The 18,434-nt window shown below is 45.4% G+C and overlaps 1 protein-coding gene across 2 annotated transcripts in view; it reads right to left on the bottom strand.

The window, feature by feature from the left end:
• Positions 1-2,984: 2,984 nt before the first annotated feature.
• The window catches only part of LOC146184922 (solute carrier family 22 member 13-like), a 64,918-nt gene continuing 49,468 nt past the window's right edge, over positions 2,985-18,434 (bottom strand). For both annotated transcript variants that reach the window (XM_084605882.1, XM_084605881.1), the window contains 4 exons: positions 18,310-18,410; positions 14,717-14,931; positions 13,199-13,380; positions 2,985-4,791 (listed from right to left, as the gene is read on the bottom strand). In XM_084605882.1, coding sequence (XP_084462008.1) covers positions 4,525-4,791; positions 13,199-13,380; positions 14,717-14,931; positions 18,310-18,410 — 765 coding nt within the window. In that variant the 3' untranslated portion in view covers positions 2,985-4,524. The remainder of the gene's footprint in view (positions 4,792-13,198; positions 13,381-14,716; positions 14,932-18,309; positions 18,411-18,434) is intronic.

The following is an 18,434-nucleotide window of genomic DNA, read 5'->3' as shown; positions in this document are numbered from 1 at the left end:
ACTACTGCTGAAGAAGCTGACGTTGAGAGATTTTATGCTGACCTGCAATGCCTTTTAGACCGCACTCCATCATCAGACGTCCTTTTTCTAATAGCAGACTGGAATGCTAAGGTTGGGAGTGAAGAAATATCCGGAATTACAGGCAAGTTCGGTCTTGGTGAGCCAAATGAAGCTGGGCAGAGGCTAGTAGAGTTTTGTCAAGAAAACAACCTGACTATAGCGAATCCTCTTTTTCAACAGCACAAGAGGCGCCTGTACACATGGACTTCACCGGACGGTCTGTACAGGAATCAGATTGATTATATTCTTTGCCGGCAGAGATGGGGAAGCGCTATACAAGCAGTAAAAATAAAGCCCGGGGCCGATTGTGGCACCGATCATCAGCTTCTTGTTGCCAAATTTAAGCTTCGATTGAGGAAAACGCAGAAAACTAGCAGGCATTTCAGGTACGATCTGGATAAAATTCCATCAGAATGTGCTGTGGAAGTGAAGAATCGATTTCAAGAATTATATCTAGAAGACAGAGAGCCTGAAGAGATGTGGACTGATGTTCGTGATATAATACAAGAAGTTGCTACTAAGGTAGTTCCAAAGCAAAAGAAGTGCAAGAAAGCAAACTGGTTATCTGAAGAGGCTTTGCAAATAGCTGAGGAAAGGAGGATGGCAAACGTTATGGGGGAAAGAGAAAGATACAAGGTTCTCAATGCGGATTTTCAGAAAATAGCAAGGAGAGACAAGAATGCCTTCCTGAACATACAGTGCCAAGCAGTTGAGGACAACAGCCAATTAAGGAACACAAGAGCTCTGTATAAGACGATCAAAGATATCAAAGGAAGCTTCTGTGCTAAGCTGGGCGTGATAAAGGACAAACGAGGCAAGGACCTCACTGAAGCCTCAGAGATAAAGAAGAGGTGGCAGGAATACACAGAAGAACTGTACAAGAAGGACCCGAATGTGCAAACCCAACATAAGACGGTTGTGATTACTGATCTCGAGCCGGGCATCCTGAAGAGTGAAGTTGAATGGGCCTTAGCCAGCCTTGCTAAGAACAAAGCTAGCGGAATTGATGGCATTCCAGCTGAGTTGCTTCAAAACCTCAACCATGACGACACTGTTAACATTCTGCATACATTATGTCAGAAGATTTGGACAACCCTGCAGTGACCACAGGATTGGAGGAGGTCAGTTTACATCCCCATTCCAAAGAAAGGCAGTGCCAAAGATTGTTCCAACTACCGCACGATTGCGCTTATTTCGCATGCTAGCAAGGTGATGTTGAAAATCCTCCTAGGTAGGCTGCAGCAGTATGTGGATCGGAAGCTTCCGGACGTGCAAGCTGGGTTTCGCAAGGGCAGAGGAACTAGGGACCAGATTGCCAACCTTCGCTGGATCATGGAAAAGGCAAGAGAGTTCCAGAAACCAATCTACTTCTGCTTTATTGATTATGCGAAAGCGTTTGACTGCGTAGATCACAGTAGATTGTGGCAAGCTCTCCAATAGATGGGAGTTTCAATTCACCTCATCTGTCTCCTCAGGAACCTGTATGAAGGGCAAGAGGCCACAGTCAGAACGGGGCATGGTCTTACTGATTGGTTTCCGATTGAGAAAGGAGTGAGGCAAGGCTGCATACTGTCGCCCTGCCTATTTAACCTATATGTTGAGTGCATCATGAGGAAGGCCGGTCTGGGCGAGTCTTCAGCTGGAGTGAAGATTGCTGGAAAACGTATCAACAACCTTAGATATGCGGATGATACCACTTTAATGGCAGAAAGTGAAGCGGAACTCAAGAGACCTCTGATGCGCGTACAAGAAGAGAGTGAGAAGTTTGGGCTTAAACTGAATATTAAAAAGACAAAGATCATGGCGTCTTGCCATATCAAGTCCTGGAGCATCAATGGACAAGAAGTGGAAGCTGTGACTGATTTTCTCTTCTTGGACTCCAAGATTACCTCGGAAGGAGACTGCAGCCATGAAATTAGAAGACGCCTGCTTCTGGGAAAGAGAGCCATGGCTAGCCTTGACCGCCTAGTAAAGAGCAGAGACATTAGTCTGCCAACCAAGATCCGTATAACTCGTGCTATGGTCTTTCCAGTTGTGATGTATGAATGCGAGAGTTGGACTGTGAAGAAGGCTGACCGCCGAAGAATTGACGCGTTTGAATTGTGGTGCTGGCGGAGACTCTTGAGAGTTTCTTGGACTGCCAGAAGATCAAATCAGTCGATATTGTCGACCGCAAACCCTGACTGCTCATTGGAGGTTCAAATTCTAAAGTTAAAGCTCAGCTACTTTGGTAATCCGATGAGAAGAGAGGAGTCGCTGGAGAAACATTTGATGTTGGGAAAGGTTGAGGGTAACCGGAGAAGGGGTAGGCAGCGAACGCGATGGTTAGATGGCATCCTCGAGGCGCTGCAGATGAAGTTATGTGATGTTAGGAAGATAGTGAGAGCGTGGCGTGATATGGTCCATTGTCAGGAAGAGTCGGACACGACTGAACGACTGAACTGAACTGAATGTGTGCCTCATTTCAGCCAGCTGCACAACGATAGGCAACTGGAGAGAAAAACCTGCACAACACCGTTTTCGCAGGGTATTAAAATTTTAGCTATAATCCTCCGCACTTTTCTCACCATTAATTTGTAGCATTTCACCGTGGAAAAGTTTCGTGAAATAAGTGGTGAATGTCCAAGCTTCCGAGAAATCCGCGGCGAAGTTAACGCCACGAAATAGCCATCGTCTTAGTAGTTCTGCGCATGAGTGGGAGAAATTCTGAAATAGTAAAATGAATCAACGTATTTGGGCGTGCAGGAAATTGTTTTCTTTCAACCGTCGCAGCTAGTCACAAAGAAATTTACTAATTTTTTAATAGGATCAATGCCGGTCCACAGCCTTCATCACGTGAAAAAGGAAAGACTGCAAAGTGTGAGTGGGGAATTGAACCACCTCCAAGAATCTGCTTTGAGCATTAAACTGAAATACAAAAAGACGCACTTGTGTCTTCTGATATGACGTTTTTTACAAGTTCAAAGTTTTATTTTTCAAATAACATTGGATGCATCCTCTTGAATGCTATGTCAGCTTAAACATTTCCTTCTAGTTGCGTCCGCACATAGAGGATACTTGTCTCTGTGATTTAATGAACTCATTTAGTAAATTGGCGCGTCCCGCCACAGGTGCATTTGAGACGCGCTCAGTTTCTCAAGGAGATTATTGCATTGAGAATAGCCGTGGCGGACTACATTATGCAGTAGATTCACTCGAATTCATTTCAATGTGTTTTCTTTACTTTTGAAGGCTCAAAGGTTCCTTGGCTCATAGCTGCTACCTGTATCGAAAGGTGCCTGCAGTTTTTAAACTATCCGGCCGATAACGCTAGTGCCAGGTGGCCGTCAACAACGGTATGAACAAGACCCTTTGAACGGCGTCCACACCAAGCAGCCCAGGTTGCGTCTACTTCGTCATTATGACGTTTGGAAAAGTCTTGGTGCCCTGGTTTTCCTGGTTTTAACGAAATAGTAGTCCCACTTGCTTTCCTGAAAGAGAACCGTTACTTATTACGGCTGGACAGATATTGGCAGTTATAAACCTGCCATGGACACTCTTTCTTAGAACACTTGAGTGGACTTGTTTTCTTTCTTTTTGTTTTTGTTTTATTTATAATTCGCGCAAGTCCTGCGCTGCTGATGTGAGCTGTCGTCCACCATGTTTACCGAAATCGGTTCTCAGGCGCCTTTAAACGCTGCAAGGAATATCTGTCTTGTGATTATTGCCGCATTTAGAAGTAAAGATGAAGCAGTAACACCCATTGAAAAGTGAACGAAGCTCCACGGCGAAGAAACTGGGATAGAAAATGGCAGTCACGTTCCGGACCCATCTGACGAAACTTAGCGGCCAGCTTACCAGCTTATCTTCGATTTTCCCCCGTACTGTGAATGACGGCATGACGGCTACTGTAGATTTCCAGAAGTGGGCGCAAAGCACATGCTGCCGCGTATTGCTCTTCCCATAACTTTTTAAAGTGGTCGCGCACATAGCCAGCCCCGCAAAAGCTTAAGAATGCTTCTTCGGGGTGAGCGGGTGAGGGGGGGGGGGGGGATGAATATCAATTTTTCGTATCGTTCCTGCTTCATTTAGTCAAACGTTAACCATGACGCAGGAAACATCTGATAGAGAAAGAAGCAAATAGCAATTAGGAGTCCTGCGGCTCTCCTACCGCTAACTACTGCAGCGACATCTAGTAATACGGCCAAGTCACAGGGAGCGCATTTCACCATTCGTCTCAGAACAAGTGCAATATTCTTCATGGGTCTGGATTACGGCCTGCGAAGCTCCCTGTGCGTGTCGAACTCGTCGCCCTTCTCTCGTCTCCCGGCTTCGGTCTATAAGTGCGGCTTACGTCGCCGGGAGCTGCGATCAGTGGTGAAAAACCAAGGTGACACAAAAGCGAAACCAAACGTAACAAATGGCTGAACCATGTACGCAGTAACATCCCGTGCATGAGGGTTGTTGGGACTGTAGACAGGCACTTTAGTCGGGGCTGACACTGACGGCCGATGCTGCTGAGATGACAGACAGTGAGCGTGCCCTTCCCGCCGCAGGCCTCTGCGAGGGAGGCTGCGGTTCGCGCACCGGCGCGCAGCAACACGTGTTCTGTTCATACACGAATGCCTCGCCATCCTCGAGCGTTTCGGGCAGCCGCTGGTCCACAGTCTCAGGCATTGGGAACGTGAGTAACGCCAGGAGTAAGGACATGGACCCCATCAGCAGCAGTGGGATGGCTTGCCCGTACATGACCTGCGTGGTACATTCAGTAGCACGATTAAAAGAACTGTCAGGCTCACTTACTTATGCTGCACCAATAGCGCGCCTTTTTTCTGGCCTATTTGAGCCAGCGATCCACAAAAGTGTTAGTTTCGCGAAATCAAAGAGCTTATTTCTGTGGGCGATTAGGATTTTGCGCCTGAGTTATAATTAAGTGGTGATGCCATCTTCACCCTTCGGAGATCAGGAGAGCTGCTATACGCATCCTCGACTGGAATGCACAATTAGGTGAACTGATCAGTCTGATTTTTAGAGCGTGAAACCTTAGTGCCATGCGAAGACCAGAGCTTTCAGCGATGCTTTCTTCTTTGGTTATTTATCTATTCAAAATTACATTGCCGAAAAGAGCACTGTGTGAAAAGGACCAAAATATTGACACCGACGATTACGATACTCTGTAATGCAAAATTGGAGCGCAGCTCTCTACATCGCAGAAAACAATGGTGATTTCGTCGGCAGCAGCGTGAGCGAGAAGCATGCATCCGTTCTGTTAACAGTACAGTCCCACAATCCCACATTCTACATTGTATCCGGTTAAAACAGTGCCACCTACAGTCGAATTAATTTTGTGTAGATGAATTAAGCCGCGATTCTCATGCATAGCTTCCGGTCGAGCAGCTATGAAAAAGAACGAGAACGCAATTATACGCGCTGCCTCACGAAAAGCGGTAGGTCAAGTTCACTTCTGGTTTTTTCTTTACTCTACCGGACATTTTTCTGAAATTGCAACCAAATTAGAGCGGAAATATAAACTTCCCTTTTAAGGGCAGGACATGATAGCTTTAAGGAGTCCCTCAGGGCCCTTACTCACATGCTTTTCATGAAACTGTGAAAGGCAGAGTATACGAATACCGAATGAAAGTTTCCCCAAGCCGAAAAGAATTCTGCACCCCATGGTACAGTGCCTATTGTGATAGGGTGATCCCCTGGACTACCGACAGTTACGCCGACGACGACATCAACGACACTGAAGCAAATGAACGCTATATATATATGAGCTAGGCTCTAAATGATGAGCGATATAGCTTCTTTAGGCCAAAAGTGAGATAGGTACGCTAGCATTCCGGTTATCACCGCAGTTCATCTCCTCCGACATCCTTTGTATCCGCGTCGCAAAGCAGTAGAGCCTGGGGCACATGATTCGGGCAGAATTAATGTATCAGAGAATGCAGCCATGCCGCTTCTCCCTCATCGATACAAAGACATAATTGACGAGAAACTGGCAAGAGGTCTTCTGAGCTGGCACGAGATGATGGACGTACGCTCTAAGCACCAGGGCTGGAGTTGAGATGTTATTCTGATGAGAACAGATCCGATGTGAAGTTGTGTTAGTGGGATATTCAGTGCTCTTGCAATGTTCGAGGGTGTGCACTAACTAGGGAATGCGCGCTGATAGCGATTGGCACCTGCCTAGTTTTGTTGCAAGCCTCACTGAACACAGTGAGAGGCGTTGGCTGCCGCCATCGGAATCCGGGACGAGCTGTTTGCAGGCTCATAAACAAGTGTGCGAGGCGCACAGTGAATATGCAAAACTAATGCCACGCAGTGATTATGATGGCAGTATTACAGTTATTAGCGTGAATATTATACATTTTTATTATACAGTTTGCCTCTTTAGCAGATTTAATGCTTATCTTGGCTGCGTCTCTTTCGTGAGTTCTTGTGCTGATAGTTTTTGATGGCATTTCTTTCTAAGTGAAGCAACCTATAACGCGGAAGGAATAACTAAAGACCAGAAGAGCATTTATGAGTCAAGGGAGAGGAGGAGAATTTTCCAGAGATAGATTGCCCTTCTTTTCCCCAGAAAACTTGCATTGTCCAAATGCGCCATCTCAGATAGGTCGTATTGGGCATTCATAGATAAAATTCGAGCACAGTGAGCTCTGTAATGCGCATTCTAATATTAGCATAACGATATTTTTGCAAATCAACTCCATACTGATGCGGTAATAAAGTGGCTTTTCGGGTGAGTTGGTATGTGTTAAAGGGGAATGCCACAAAGACGATAGAGTGAACACACAAGCTTTAACTGCCAACAGCATAGGATGAACCACGAGGCAGTAAATATATATTGAAGTAGCAAAGTATACCGCAAGGATTCCAGTTTCTTGCCATATAGCCCAACACCTCGTTTTGCCATTCACCCGGTCTTAGATGAAATTTGATGAGTCATCCCGGGCCCCATGCCGGCTGTGGGTCGCTACAGTAGATTAGGTCAATTTATTTTTATTGTCTACCTTCAGGGGACAAAAATATATTGTCTTTAAGCACCAAATCCCTTGTGTTTTCATCACACCAACTCTTTCTCTATCCGCAGTACATTAGTGATGCGAGGAGTCTATAAATAATAGATTCACAATCTGTCCCTTAGGCTATCTACGCTTCTGCCTCAATGATTTAGCCCTTTAGTTTGAAACCACTATTACTTATTGATAACATTAGGTGCTTCATATATAGGTTTCTTTAAAGATCTCCATTACTGCAATCTCTGTAACAATATATATATATATATATATATATATATTGTTACAGACTAGATGGATGAAGAAGAGGCAGTGCGTGGTAACGCAGTTGCTGTCTGTCTCGGGTGTACTGTTGCTTGGTCGCAGTGGCTTTGCCTTACGTCGTGACATCAAGAGCGCTATAATATATAATGTTACGTGCTTTGTACGCACGGGGGTGGTTTATTTACAGGGATCGGTCCAAACAGGACTGCGGCGAAGCGTACAAACGTCCCTCTGCCCTTGTTCTTCTTTCTTCTTCACTGATCTACCCGACCGTTCTTCTTCATCTTCCGTCGACGTTCTGCGAAGGCGCGTGACATTTCCCTCCTCGCAGACGAAGCCCGTCGGGCGAGTTACAGAGAACCTCTGGAATGAAATCGCTTGAGGCGGGCTACATGCACCGCCTGAGACTGACGTGACCGTCGACCATTCGCAGTTATGCGTGTTATGACGTAATTCAGGTCACTGGTGCGTTCTAACACAACAAACGGTCCGGTGTAGTGTGACAGCAGTTTTTGACAAAGACCACGCTTACGGAGAGGTGTCCACAACCACACATAGTCACCAGGAACATAATAAACTTGTTGGTGTCGGGCGTCGTAGCGGTTCTTAGAACGTTCTTGTGAAGATAAAATTCGAACTCTGGCCAGCTGGCGGGCTTCTTCAGCTCTGCAGAGTGTGGTAGCAAGAGAAGGTTCGTCATGAATGAAAAATGGCAGTATGGTGTCGAGGCCACAGCGAGGCGTGCGAGCATAGAGAAGGTAGAAGGGACTGTAGCCTGTTGTCTCATGTTGCGCTGTGTTATATGCATGAGTAATGAACGGTAGAACGCCATCTCAGTCCTTATGATCTGCAGCGACGTACATAGTCAACGTGTTGGTGAGCGTCCTATTAGTTCGTTCTACCACACCGTTCGTTTGGGGATGATATGGCGTGGAGTGGCGAAAACTGCAGGCGGTGAGGCGAAGTTCTTCGACAATGTCCGCTGTGAATTGGCGTCCACGGTCACTAATGATGACTGCAGGAGGGCCGTGCCGAAGAATTACGAGTCGAAGTAAGAAATTAGATACTTCAGACGCAGTAGCGGATGGTATCGCGGCTGTCTCACAATAGCGGGTTAAATAATCAACGCACACAAGAATCCATCGGTTTCATTCAGAGGACCGTGGGAAAGGTCCAAGAAGGTCAATGCCATCTTGCTCAAACGGGGCTGTTGGAGGTGTGACTGGCTGCAGTTTTCCATGCGGGCTTGAAGTCGACAGCTTAAAGCGCTGGCATTGCACACAGCTGGCTACATATCGCTCGATCGTTGAACGCATCTTCGGCCAGTAAAATCGCTGCTGTGTGTGGTGGAGTGTTCGGGCCACTCCCAGGTGACCAGACGTGGCGTCATCATGCATCATTTCTAGAACTGTGATGCGTAGGCTTTCCAGAACGACAAGAAGCATACGTGCTCCCCCAGAGGCAAAATGTTTCTTGTAAAGCACTTCGTCGCGAATGCTAAATGTGTTCTTCATAGGGTCGTTAGCGGAATCAAACAGAGATGTTAATTTTTTGTCTTTGCGTTGCTCTGTTCGAAAAACTCGGTGATCAGGGAAGGTTTGTGAAATTGGAGCCAAATATTCATCGAAATTGTCTGAGTCGTTATCAGTCGTTTGAAGCGGCAAACGCGAAACACAATCAGCATCTGAGTGTTTCTGGCCGCTTTTATGCACCACAGTAAAATTAAACTCTTGTAGGCGTAAAGCCCATCTAGCGAGCCGCCCACAGGGGTCACGAAGACTCCCGAGTCAGCAAAGGGAATGGTGGTCGGTCATAATAGTGAAAGCATTCCCGTACAGATAGGAAACGAAAGCGCTGTACACAACGGCGAGACATTCTTGCTCCGTAACCGTGTTCTTTCACATTTATTCAATGAGCGGCTGGCATACGCTATCACGTGCTGATCGCGTCCATGGCGTTGTATAAGTACAGCGCCGATACCGATACCACTTGCGTCAGTGTGTACTTCAAATGGAGCTGATGGGCAGAAGTGGCGGAGGATCGGGCCCGAGGTCAAAAGAAACTTCAGATGACGGAAAGCTGAGCCACATTCGCTGGTCCAATTGAATGGTGCGTTTTTATGCAGTAGACACGTGAGTAGGTAAGCGATGTCTGCAAACCTTGGTATAAAGCGTCGAAAGTACGAGCATAGCCCCAAAAAGCTCTGCAGCTCTTTCACTGATTTGGGCACGGTAAAACTTTTGACAGCTTCAATTTTCTTGGGATCTGGTCGAACACCTTCTTTGTCAACTAAGTGACCGAGGACAATTGTTTCACGATAACCAAAATGACATTTCTTTGCATTCAGTACAAGACCAGCTCGTTCTATGCAATCAAGTACGATATCCAGACGGCTGTTGTGCTCACTAAATATTTTGCCAAAAATTACAACGCCGTCCAAATAACATAAACAAATTAGCCACTTTAGTCCACGAAGGATTGTATCCATGAACCGCTCGAATGTGGCAGGTGCATTACATAATCCAAAAGGCATAACGTTAAATTCATAAAGTCCGTCTGGTGTTACGAATGCCGTTTTTTCTTTATCTGCAATGTGCATGGGGATTTGCCAGTAACCGGATCTCAAGTCAATAGAAGAAAAGTATGAAGCTGAGTGCAGACAGTCAATTCCGTCGTCTATACGTGGAAGCGGGTAGACATCTTTCTTCGTGACTGTATTTAAACGGCGGTAGTCAACACAAAACCTCCATGCGCCGTCTTTCTTTCTAACGAGGATAACTGGATCTGCCCAAGGACTACAGGACTGTCGAATAATGCCGCGCTTTAGCATGTCTTGAACTTGCTCATCTATTACCTTACGCTCAGTTTCTGAGACTCGATAGGGCTTCTGACGTATTGGAGGTGCGGACCCGGTGTTGATTGTGTGATGAATACGACTAGTAGGCAGTGGCATTGAGTCATCCTTAGCAAAGTCGAACACTGTCACGTGTTTCAGTAGTAGTTCCACTAGAATACGGCACTAAGTTGTAGAAAGAGACTTACTGATCATAGCCGTAACTTGGGTCTTCATGCCTGATCGCACCTGCTGCTCAGTGACAGAGTTGTTTAACGCCGAGACGGAACCGGATATGCCTTCCTCGAAACGGGCGAGTTTTAGGCCCCGAGGCAACACAGTTGGCTCTTCGGAGTGGTTCACTGTCCACAGCTCAGTGCGGCCTCTAGTCACGGGAACGACGCAACGAGGCACAAGGGTACTCTTTTAGAGCAGGTGAATCTCGTAGGTTCTACTATAGCTTCAAAAGATTCGCACTGGTTGCGAATAGAGAAAACCCGCACGAATGCTGCAGATAACGCTGGCCCAATTGTGTCTTCTTCCACAGCAAATACTGTAAAATCAGGTGTCGAGTCATCCACAAGAACCGAAAGTAGTGAAGGATTCAAAGCAATCTCTCCCGTACCACAGTCTAAAGTTGCACCACACTCTTGCAGAAAATCAATCCCAAGAATCACATCATGCGTTGACCGAGGCAGCACTGCCAATTCTACTCTAAACTTGAGGCCGCCAATAACAACATCCGAAGCACACACACCAAGAGGAACTAAAGGTTCACCACCGACACCACGCGATAACACTGCACGGTCACCACTGAACATTACTTTCCTACCTGAACGGTTCTTAAAACTCAAACTCGTAACAGATACTGTAGCACCAGTGTCCACAAGAGCCATTGTTTTCACACCATCAACAAACATTTCCAATTTGTTCTTTAACATAAACACGGGTAGAGGTATGGACGTCATCGACTCGCCGGCGGCCTCACCTCCATCGGCGGCGCCTCCTAGTTTCCCTGAGGCGTAGGAGAAGAACGACGTCGAGGGGAAGGTGACCTGCGCGGGCGCTGGGGTGGCGGCGTCACACTACGATCAGATGCAGGAGATGAATTCCGCAAATATGTCGAATGGTGAGAGTCCCAAGCAGACGTAGTCGGGGATCGCTGTTGTTCGGTGTGCAGTCGTCCGTGAATGTTCGCGTGGGGTCGGTAGTCTTGGACAGTTGGAAAACGGCGACGGCAGTATCTAGCGATATGCCCCGCAAGGCCACACCTGTAGCACCTGAGGGCGCCAGCGATCAGCATAAGAATTCTCACTAACAAAGTCGCGACGTTGGTTGTATCGAGGCTCTCGCTGCTGACAAACCACGTTTTCAGAGTAGGCGGGCCTCCTTTCCGTCGGCTGGTGGTCATAACGTTGAGTACAGCTGCGCTGATCGTCCATATGCGAAGCGCCGCGAGGTTGAACCCACTGAGTGGACAGGGCGGCAACATTTGCCTGCGGTGCCCAACTCTGCCGCACATATTCTTCACCGTAGGTGGTGTCCCTGGATCTTGACAATTCCTCGCGTACAATCTCTCGTATCATATCAGCCATTGAAACTGAAGGACAGGCTTCAACACTGGCTACAGAGGTGACATTGGCCAGTCTTCCGAATTTAGGTGTAATTCGTCGCAGCTTGAGAGCCTCAAATGTTCTGCAATGCTTTATAACATCAGCGGTGGTGCTCAAGGTCTCTTTGCTAATAAGGAAATTACAAACGTCCTCGGCTATTCCTTTCAGGAGGTGTCCGACTTTGTCTTCTTCAAGCATAGTGGGGTTGACGAGCTTGCATAGCTTTAAGATGGCTTCGATATACGCGGTACAAGTTTCTCCAGGTACTTGCGCTCGGTGAAGCAAAGTTTGCTCAGCGCGCTTCTTCTTTGCAGGTTTTTTTTCTTGATCTCGCTTGTAAAGATAGCCCATGTACTTAATGAATCCTCGTGATTATAAAACCAGTCGAAGGCAGTGGCGGCAACGAACAACCCCACGTTAGCCAGCTTAGTAGCGGCGTTCTAGCGATTGTATTTACTCACTCGTTCATAGTGTTTCAGCCACTCATCAACATCCTCCTCAGGTTTTTTAGAGAATGTACGCGGATCTCAATAATGGGGCCAGTTGTTCGCCGTGGATGATCCTGGCTGCTCAGTACTGCCGTCTTCAGTCATGTCTGATGGCATTGGTGGTAAGCCAGCAAGTCTACGGCTTCTTCGGTAGATGAAACGCTCCGTGGTCGCTACCCAGCACCTCCACCAAGATGTTACGTGCCTTGTACGCACGGGGGGTTTATTTACAGGGATCGGTCCAAACAGGACTGCGGCGAAGCGTACAAACGTCCCTCCGCCCTTGTTCTTTCTTCTTCACCGATCTACCCGACCGTTCTTCTTCATCTTCCGTCGACGTTCTGCGAAGGCGCGTGACAATATATATATATATATATATATATATATATATATATATATATATATATATATATATATATATATATATATATATATATATATATATATATATATATATATATATAAACTTGAAGTAGGTGACACACGGTGAACAAACAACACTTTAATCCGACGTTTCGGCCGGGGTCCGGCCTTTGTCAAGGAACATTCCTTGACAAAGGCCGGACCCCGGCCGAAACGTCTGATTAAAGTGTTGTTTTTTCACCGTGTGTCACCTACTTCAAGTTTATGACCTACCGGACCCATTCGAGCTTCAACCCCCTCCCTATATATATATATATATATATACTAATGTTTGTCAATACCAACAACACAACATTTAAATAAATCCCGAACGTTTGCCTTGGACTCGTAGAGTGTTGGTTGCTTTGAAGTGTGTGTGTGTGTATATATATATATATATATATATATATATATATATATATATATATATATATATATATATATATATATATATTTGGCAAGGACGAATGCCTCTGAACACTGGAGCTTATTCGCAAGTGTTCAAACACATATGATGACCATTAGGCGGGAACTTACTAGCTGGGTGACTTGTGAGCTGAGGAATTTTCCGATGGAGCCGAAAGCCTGCCGCAGCGACAGGGCCTGCGACCTAGCCGCCGTAGGGTACACCTCAGCCGCGTACAGGTATCCCACGTTGTAGGCCATGGTGAGCGCCACGCGCGCCAGCATAAACACAGCCGTGCTTGCTACCAAGCTGTCTGGGAAGGAAGCGCACAGAAAAGGCCCAGCGTTAGAAGCGTAAACCTCGCTTGAAAGTAGCTTAATTGCTTACTTCCTCTCAAGAAAAAAAATCCCAGCTTTAGACAAAGCCAATGCTTTTGCTTTGCAATGAAAAAGCATTTTGTTAAGCACCCTTGTTTCGAATTTCATACGATCTTGCAGAAATGACAGTTTGTGTACTGAGCTGTTCATGACTAAATTTCGAAGGCGCACATGAAGGAAGAAAATTATTGAAAAATGTTTTCGCTACGGATCTGTAGAACTGATGAAAGGGGTAGTGATGCGGAAAGGAGTGCTCGCGATAAGTTCACTGATCATTGAAGCATTTGCATATCACATCATCTCGTTCTTTTCTTATACTTGTCGCTGCGTTAGGAAATACTACTACTTGGCGAACATCTCTGCTTCAAAATGACTGAAGACACTTAAGCCCACTGTTCTCGGAAAGGTTAAATATTTACTACACTCGTAAGTCGGCATACACAGTAGTACAGTTGCGACATGAATTCTGCTGCTGTGCTATGCTGCAAATACATCACTTATTGGTTAAATGCCTCTGCACGAATGCAGCGAGTTTGCTATTTACAGTCGACGTTACTCTTGTGCAGAGCTCTGGAGGGATGCACTTCCCTTCAAGAAATGCCAGATGTCGCAGCAGCTGCTGGGTTATAGAGGCAAAACTTGAGGGGAAGTTGTGCCACACAGACCAAGAAGCAAGGTAGACACGAGCAACTTGCTGCAAAATGAGGGGTTGAAGTCTGATTTTAGTTTTTGTAGATCGATATGTCCTGTTCTAGAGCTGTAATCAAGGTTGACGTCGACTGTGCATACCTGTCGACATAGCGAGATTGGGCTTAGAACTTACAAGCCTTACTGAAACATCTTGCTAGTCATGCTAACGTATATGAGCAAGTTCGCATTACTGGAACGTTATCCAAGTGCTAGAAGGCGAAGTGCATGAAATTGAATTCTCGGCCTACGACTTCGTACAAGAAATACCAAGAAAGAACTCTCAAAGGAGCTTTAATGCTTGTCACTGTTTAGTGAATAAGATAAAAAGATAAAAGCTCTAGAGCAATCACTTTGTTAGAACAAGGTTATATGTATACATCTGCTAAGCCTTCCAGCTGCTAATCCCTGTCAAGGATAGGAAGCAACCAACCTTTCTGAGCCTATAAGAGCCTACAGGTATCACAGAATTACCAGGCAGCCGGAAAGTGCTTAGTTAGTGACGACACTCTATATCATCACAACTTACTTAGTCATATGAACTCGTACAGATATCTGTTGGTAGGCATCTTCGAATCTTCTTACCTTGCGGAATTGCAACAGAGCAGATGTAAGCCACCGCAGCTGCCGAGTAGGTGGTCATCATTGTGGGCCTGCGTCCCCAGCGGTCGGCCAAGGGCAGCGCTGTGCCAGTGGCCAAAATGTCCACCAAGTTTATCGCACTGGTCATCACGAAAGGACTGTCACTGGCGTTAGCCGCGTACAGTTGGCCAGCTGTGTACACTAGGCAGGCCAGAGTCCTGTAGAGGAAGTAAAGCATGATCCATACCAGCATCCAGAGAGCGTAGGCGTAGAAGGAAAGAAAAAAAAAAGCAAGTTGAGGAACAAAGTTATAACTTGGTAAGAAAAATGGGCAGGATTTCGCCTGGCTCTCTTTATTTATGGCATTCTAGGCAAAAGAGCACATTGAAGCCTATTCTTCGTGCAGTTACTGTCCATGTTATATAATCTTTTGCTAAATAATGAAATGGAGAGCTCGGATACTGTGTGCATTTTCGAATACCGCACCAGAGAAAGAACAAAGTAAAAAAAAGAAGAAGGGATAAACAGTCAGTGAAAATGCAGCTGAGACATTGTCTGTTTGCCCCTATTTGCATGTTTCTTCTCTGCTGGAGTATCCATTTAAAGTGGTATTCATTTAAGGTGGCCCACGAAGAGTGCCTCTTCGTAGCCCCAGAATTAGTTTAGAGCACCATGTACTATTCTGTGCCCTATAACTCTGTAACTACTTTACGTATACCATCTACTTTTTTTACATCGGACAATACATTGCGCCAAGGTGGTAAATTTAATGTAGAGTATGAGAAGACCTTTTCTAAAACCGTTATGAGGCTACTCAGTTCCATGGTGTGTACTCGCCGATACTGCTCAGCTTAACAGCGTGGGAACTTTTAAGAAAAGCAGGCTGCCTACGTTTGGTGCCAAACCCTGATCACTGACCACAAATGAAGTGTCGTTTCTTTGTTGAAACCTCGCTCTGAATTTGATTATGTTTTAGATTGCGTTTGCTCCTCTCGATAAGAAGCGGCTGCACATAGGTCAAGTTCGCAAGGCTGTCTAAAGCACCTTAATTAAAAGGTACGCTGTACCCGAAGGCGAAAATAGACCATATGTTCAGTACAAGACATCACGACGAGTTTCTGGTGATAGAATTCTCGACGTTGTTGCACAAGATAGCGAGGCAGCCAAGTTACTTGGTGACGAATTCTTGCGGGTGCTAGAAAATGCTTTCTCGAAAGGGAAAAATAATATATTTAATCCTGTTTGCACCCAAGATCAAGCGATAGCTGTACAAAAACCTATTTTCGGATTCTACTCGTCGAAATTTTCAGATACCTATATGACTTGACAACAGCGAAAAGTTCATTTCTTAATGACATCAACTAATTCCCGGTAATTAAACCTGATAATAGTGTAATGCACCCGTACTGATATAAGCCATACAGCGATGTATAACTTTATAAATTAAATAAAGTTCAGTTTGTTATTTACAGTGAACTTATTAACGTTTATTAAGTCTTAAAATAACCCAGTGCCATTATATTTGACATAAGCTACCCAACAATATATGATCGACTAGATGCAGTAGAGCAAAGTTCTATTATTAATAACATTTAACTATTTAAGGATAATGAAGGGCTGCAATGAGTACCATGCAATTATACTCAACATAAGCTATGTAACAATATATCACCCGAGGATGTGCCGTAAACAGCAATTTTTAATCACAGTTAACTAATTAACTCTAATTACGATGTACAAATAGTAACCCGGTAAGTTAGTCATCTGGTCATAAACAGTTAGTCAAGCACGAGTTCACCATAGCACACGGTACTAAGCGAGGTTTCACTAGGCAGGCCTCGCATTATGATCTGGGCTAAGTTTTCAGGTTGACGGAACGAGCCGTTTTCTGGGTTTGCACCTGGAGGAGTAAAGCTAATGCTCTAACACATGCAACATATGCAGCTTCAACGCAGCTATTTTCCGCATGCAATTCAAGGAAAGACGCTAACAGAAGCGTGGTGATGAGCTTCTCTTTTCCAGTCTTATTATTTTTCTTTCAAACTTGCCGCTCAAACTTGGTTATGCGAATACAAACGAGCTCCCTCTATCATATTAATGCTTGTAGGCTAATATACAGGCCATCCTAGCTATACCTTGTAATCGTTAGAAGGAATGGCACTCTATGCGTGATACAACCCAGCTCTACCTAGTTGGTATGTAAAACCTTGCAGTGCCAACTGAGAAAACCGCACAAAAGTTGAGGGGAAACTTTAGTTCTGAAGCCAACGTTTCAACGAGAGGACTTATCTTCGTTTTGCCTGGAAAATATTGCGTATTTCTCGCTGCAAAGCGAAGATCTTTGCAGGTCGAAATTTAAGCCAGATTGATATGAGGGAGCAAAACGAATAGGGCAGTACACACACATAAAGCAGGAATGGATTCCATTGGGTTATTTATCACTGTACCACAGACAAAATCAAAATGCGGTTTGTGATTTGGCTTGGTTTTTAGCGTTTAATGCCCCAAAGTGACTGAGGCTATGCGAGACGCCGTAGTGGAGGTCTCCAGTAATTTCGACCACCTGGGGTTCTTTAACGTGCACTGACATCGCACAGCCCACGAGCACATAGCTTTTCGCCTCCACCGAAAAGCGTCCGCCGAGGCCGGAATTCGATCCCGCATCCTTGGGCGTAGTGGAGCGCTTTATTCACTGCGCCACCCCGGCGGGGGTGTGGTTTGTGTATAACACTCCTCAGATGCACTGAGTGTTACAATAGAGTCTGTGTAACCAAGCTGCCGTGCCATATTTAAGTTATGCACTTTAGTAGCTGCATTCGCAAGTGTTTCGAGCCACTCCAGCGTGGATGCATAAGTAAATGTCGTTCATGTAGTATGTGCGTTTACTTAGATCTTCGTCTTATGCGCAGCGTCAAAACAATGTGAAGAGGTCTGTTGTGTTAGTTTGCGCCCAGATGGCTGCGACTCACAGGACAGACATTAGCGGGACATTTTGTATTCGTGTGGCAACCGGACATTTCGAAGGAATGGTTCCTGTCTTTATATAAGATTTTTCAAGACACTGAACCGGAATCCACAGGGCTACAGCAGCAATTTTGTGTGTGGTGACAGATTTCTTCCAAGACAAGGACTGCACCTTGCAGTGTTGTATTTACTTAATATTCAAGAGACGCTACAGTAGAGACGTCCCCTGGAAAATAATAACGAGGCTAAAGCAACCTGTGCCTTACAGCAGCCATATCCTCAACCTAATGTAATAGTGGGAACTGTCCTCTACACAGTGCAAATATACACGAACTGTTCAAATTAGGTCTTTTTCTTTTAATAATTGCACAGAACTATTCGTCTGCGAATAGTTTACAGCTAGCGACATATCTCCAAAAGGCTCCGCAGCAGCAATTTGAAAGAAATAGCTTTGTCGTATTTGTTATGCTATTAACCCGTGCAGTAGCTGATGTTCTAATAGACAAGCCTCTGAAGGCTTTGCACTGAGCTGCATTGTAATAATTCTGCAAACCTAATCTGGCAGCAGCCGCAATAAACCCCGTATGCATGAATACATAACAAAATTTTACGACAGTGGATATCATGCTTACCACATAACGAGAGACAAAATAAAGTTTTTGCGTAGGTTTGGCGTCTTGAGCATATCTATAGGCGATGCTTTCATCTTGCGAAATTCGTTTGGAGGAGGAAACTGTAAAGAAATAAAGAAACAGAA

This window comes from Amblyomma maculatum, chromosome 6 (assembly GCF_055883805.1).
Source record: "Amblyomma maculatum isolate TAMU_Amacu chromosome 6, ASM5588380v1, whole genome shotgun sequence".
In the NCBI taxonomy this organism is placed as follows: domain Eukaryota; kingdom Metazoa; phylum Arthropoda; class Arachnida; order Ixodida; family Ixodidae; genus Amblyomma; species Amblyomma maculatum.
Note: the sequence above shows the minus strand (reverse complement) of the source record. Positions and strands in the feature narration are given on the sequence as shown.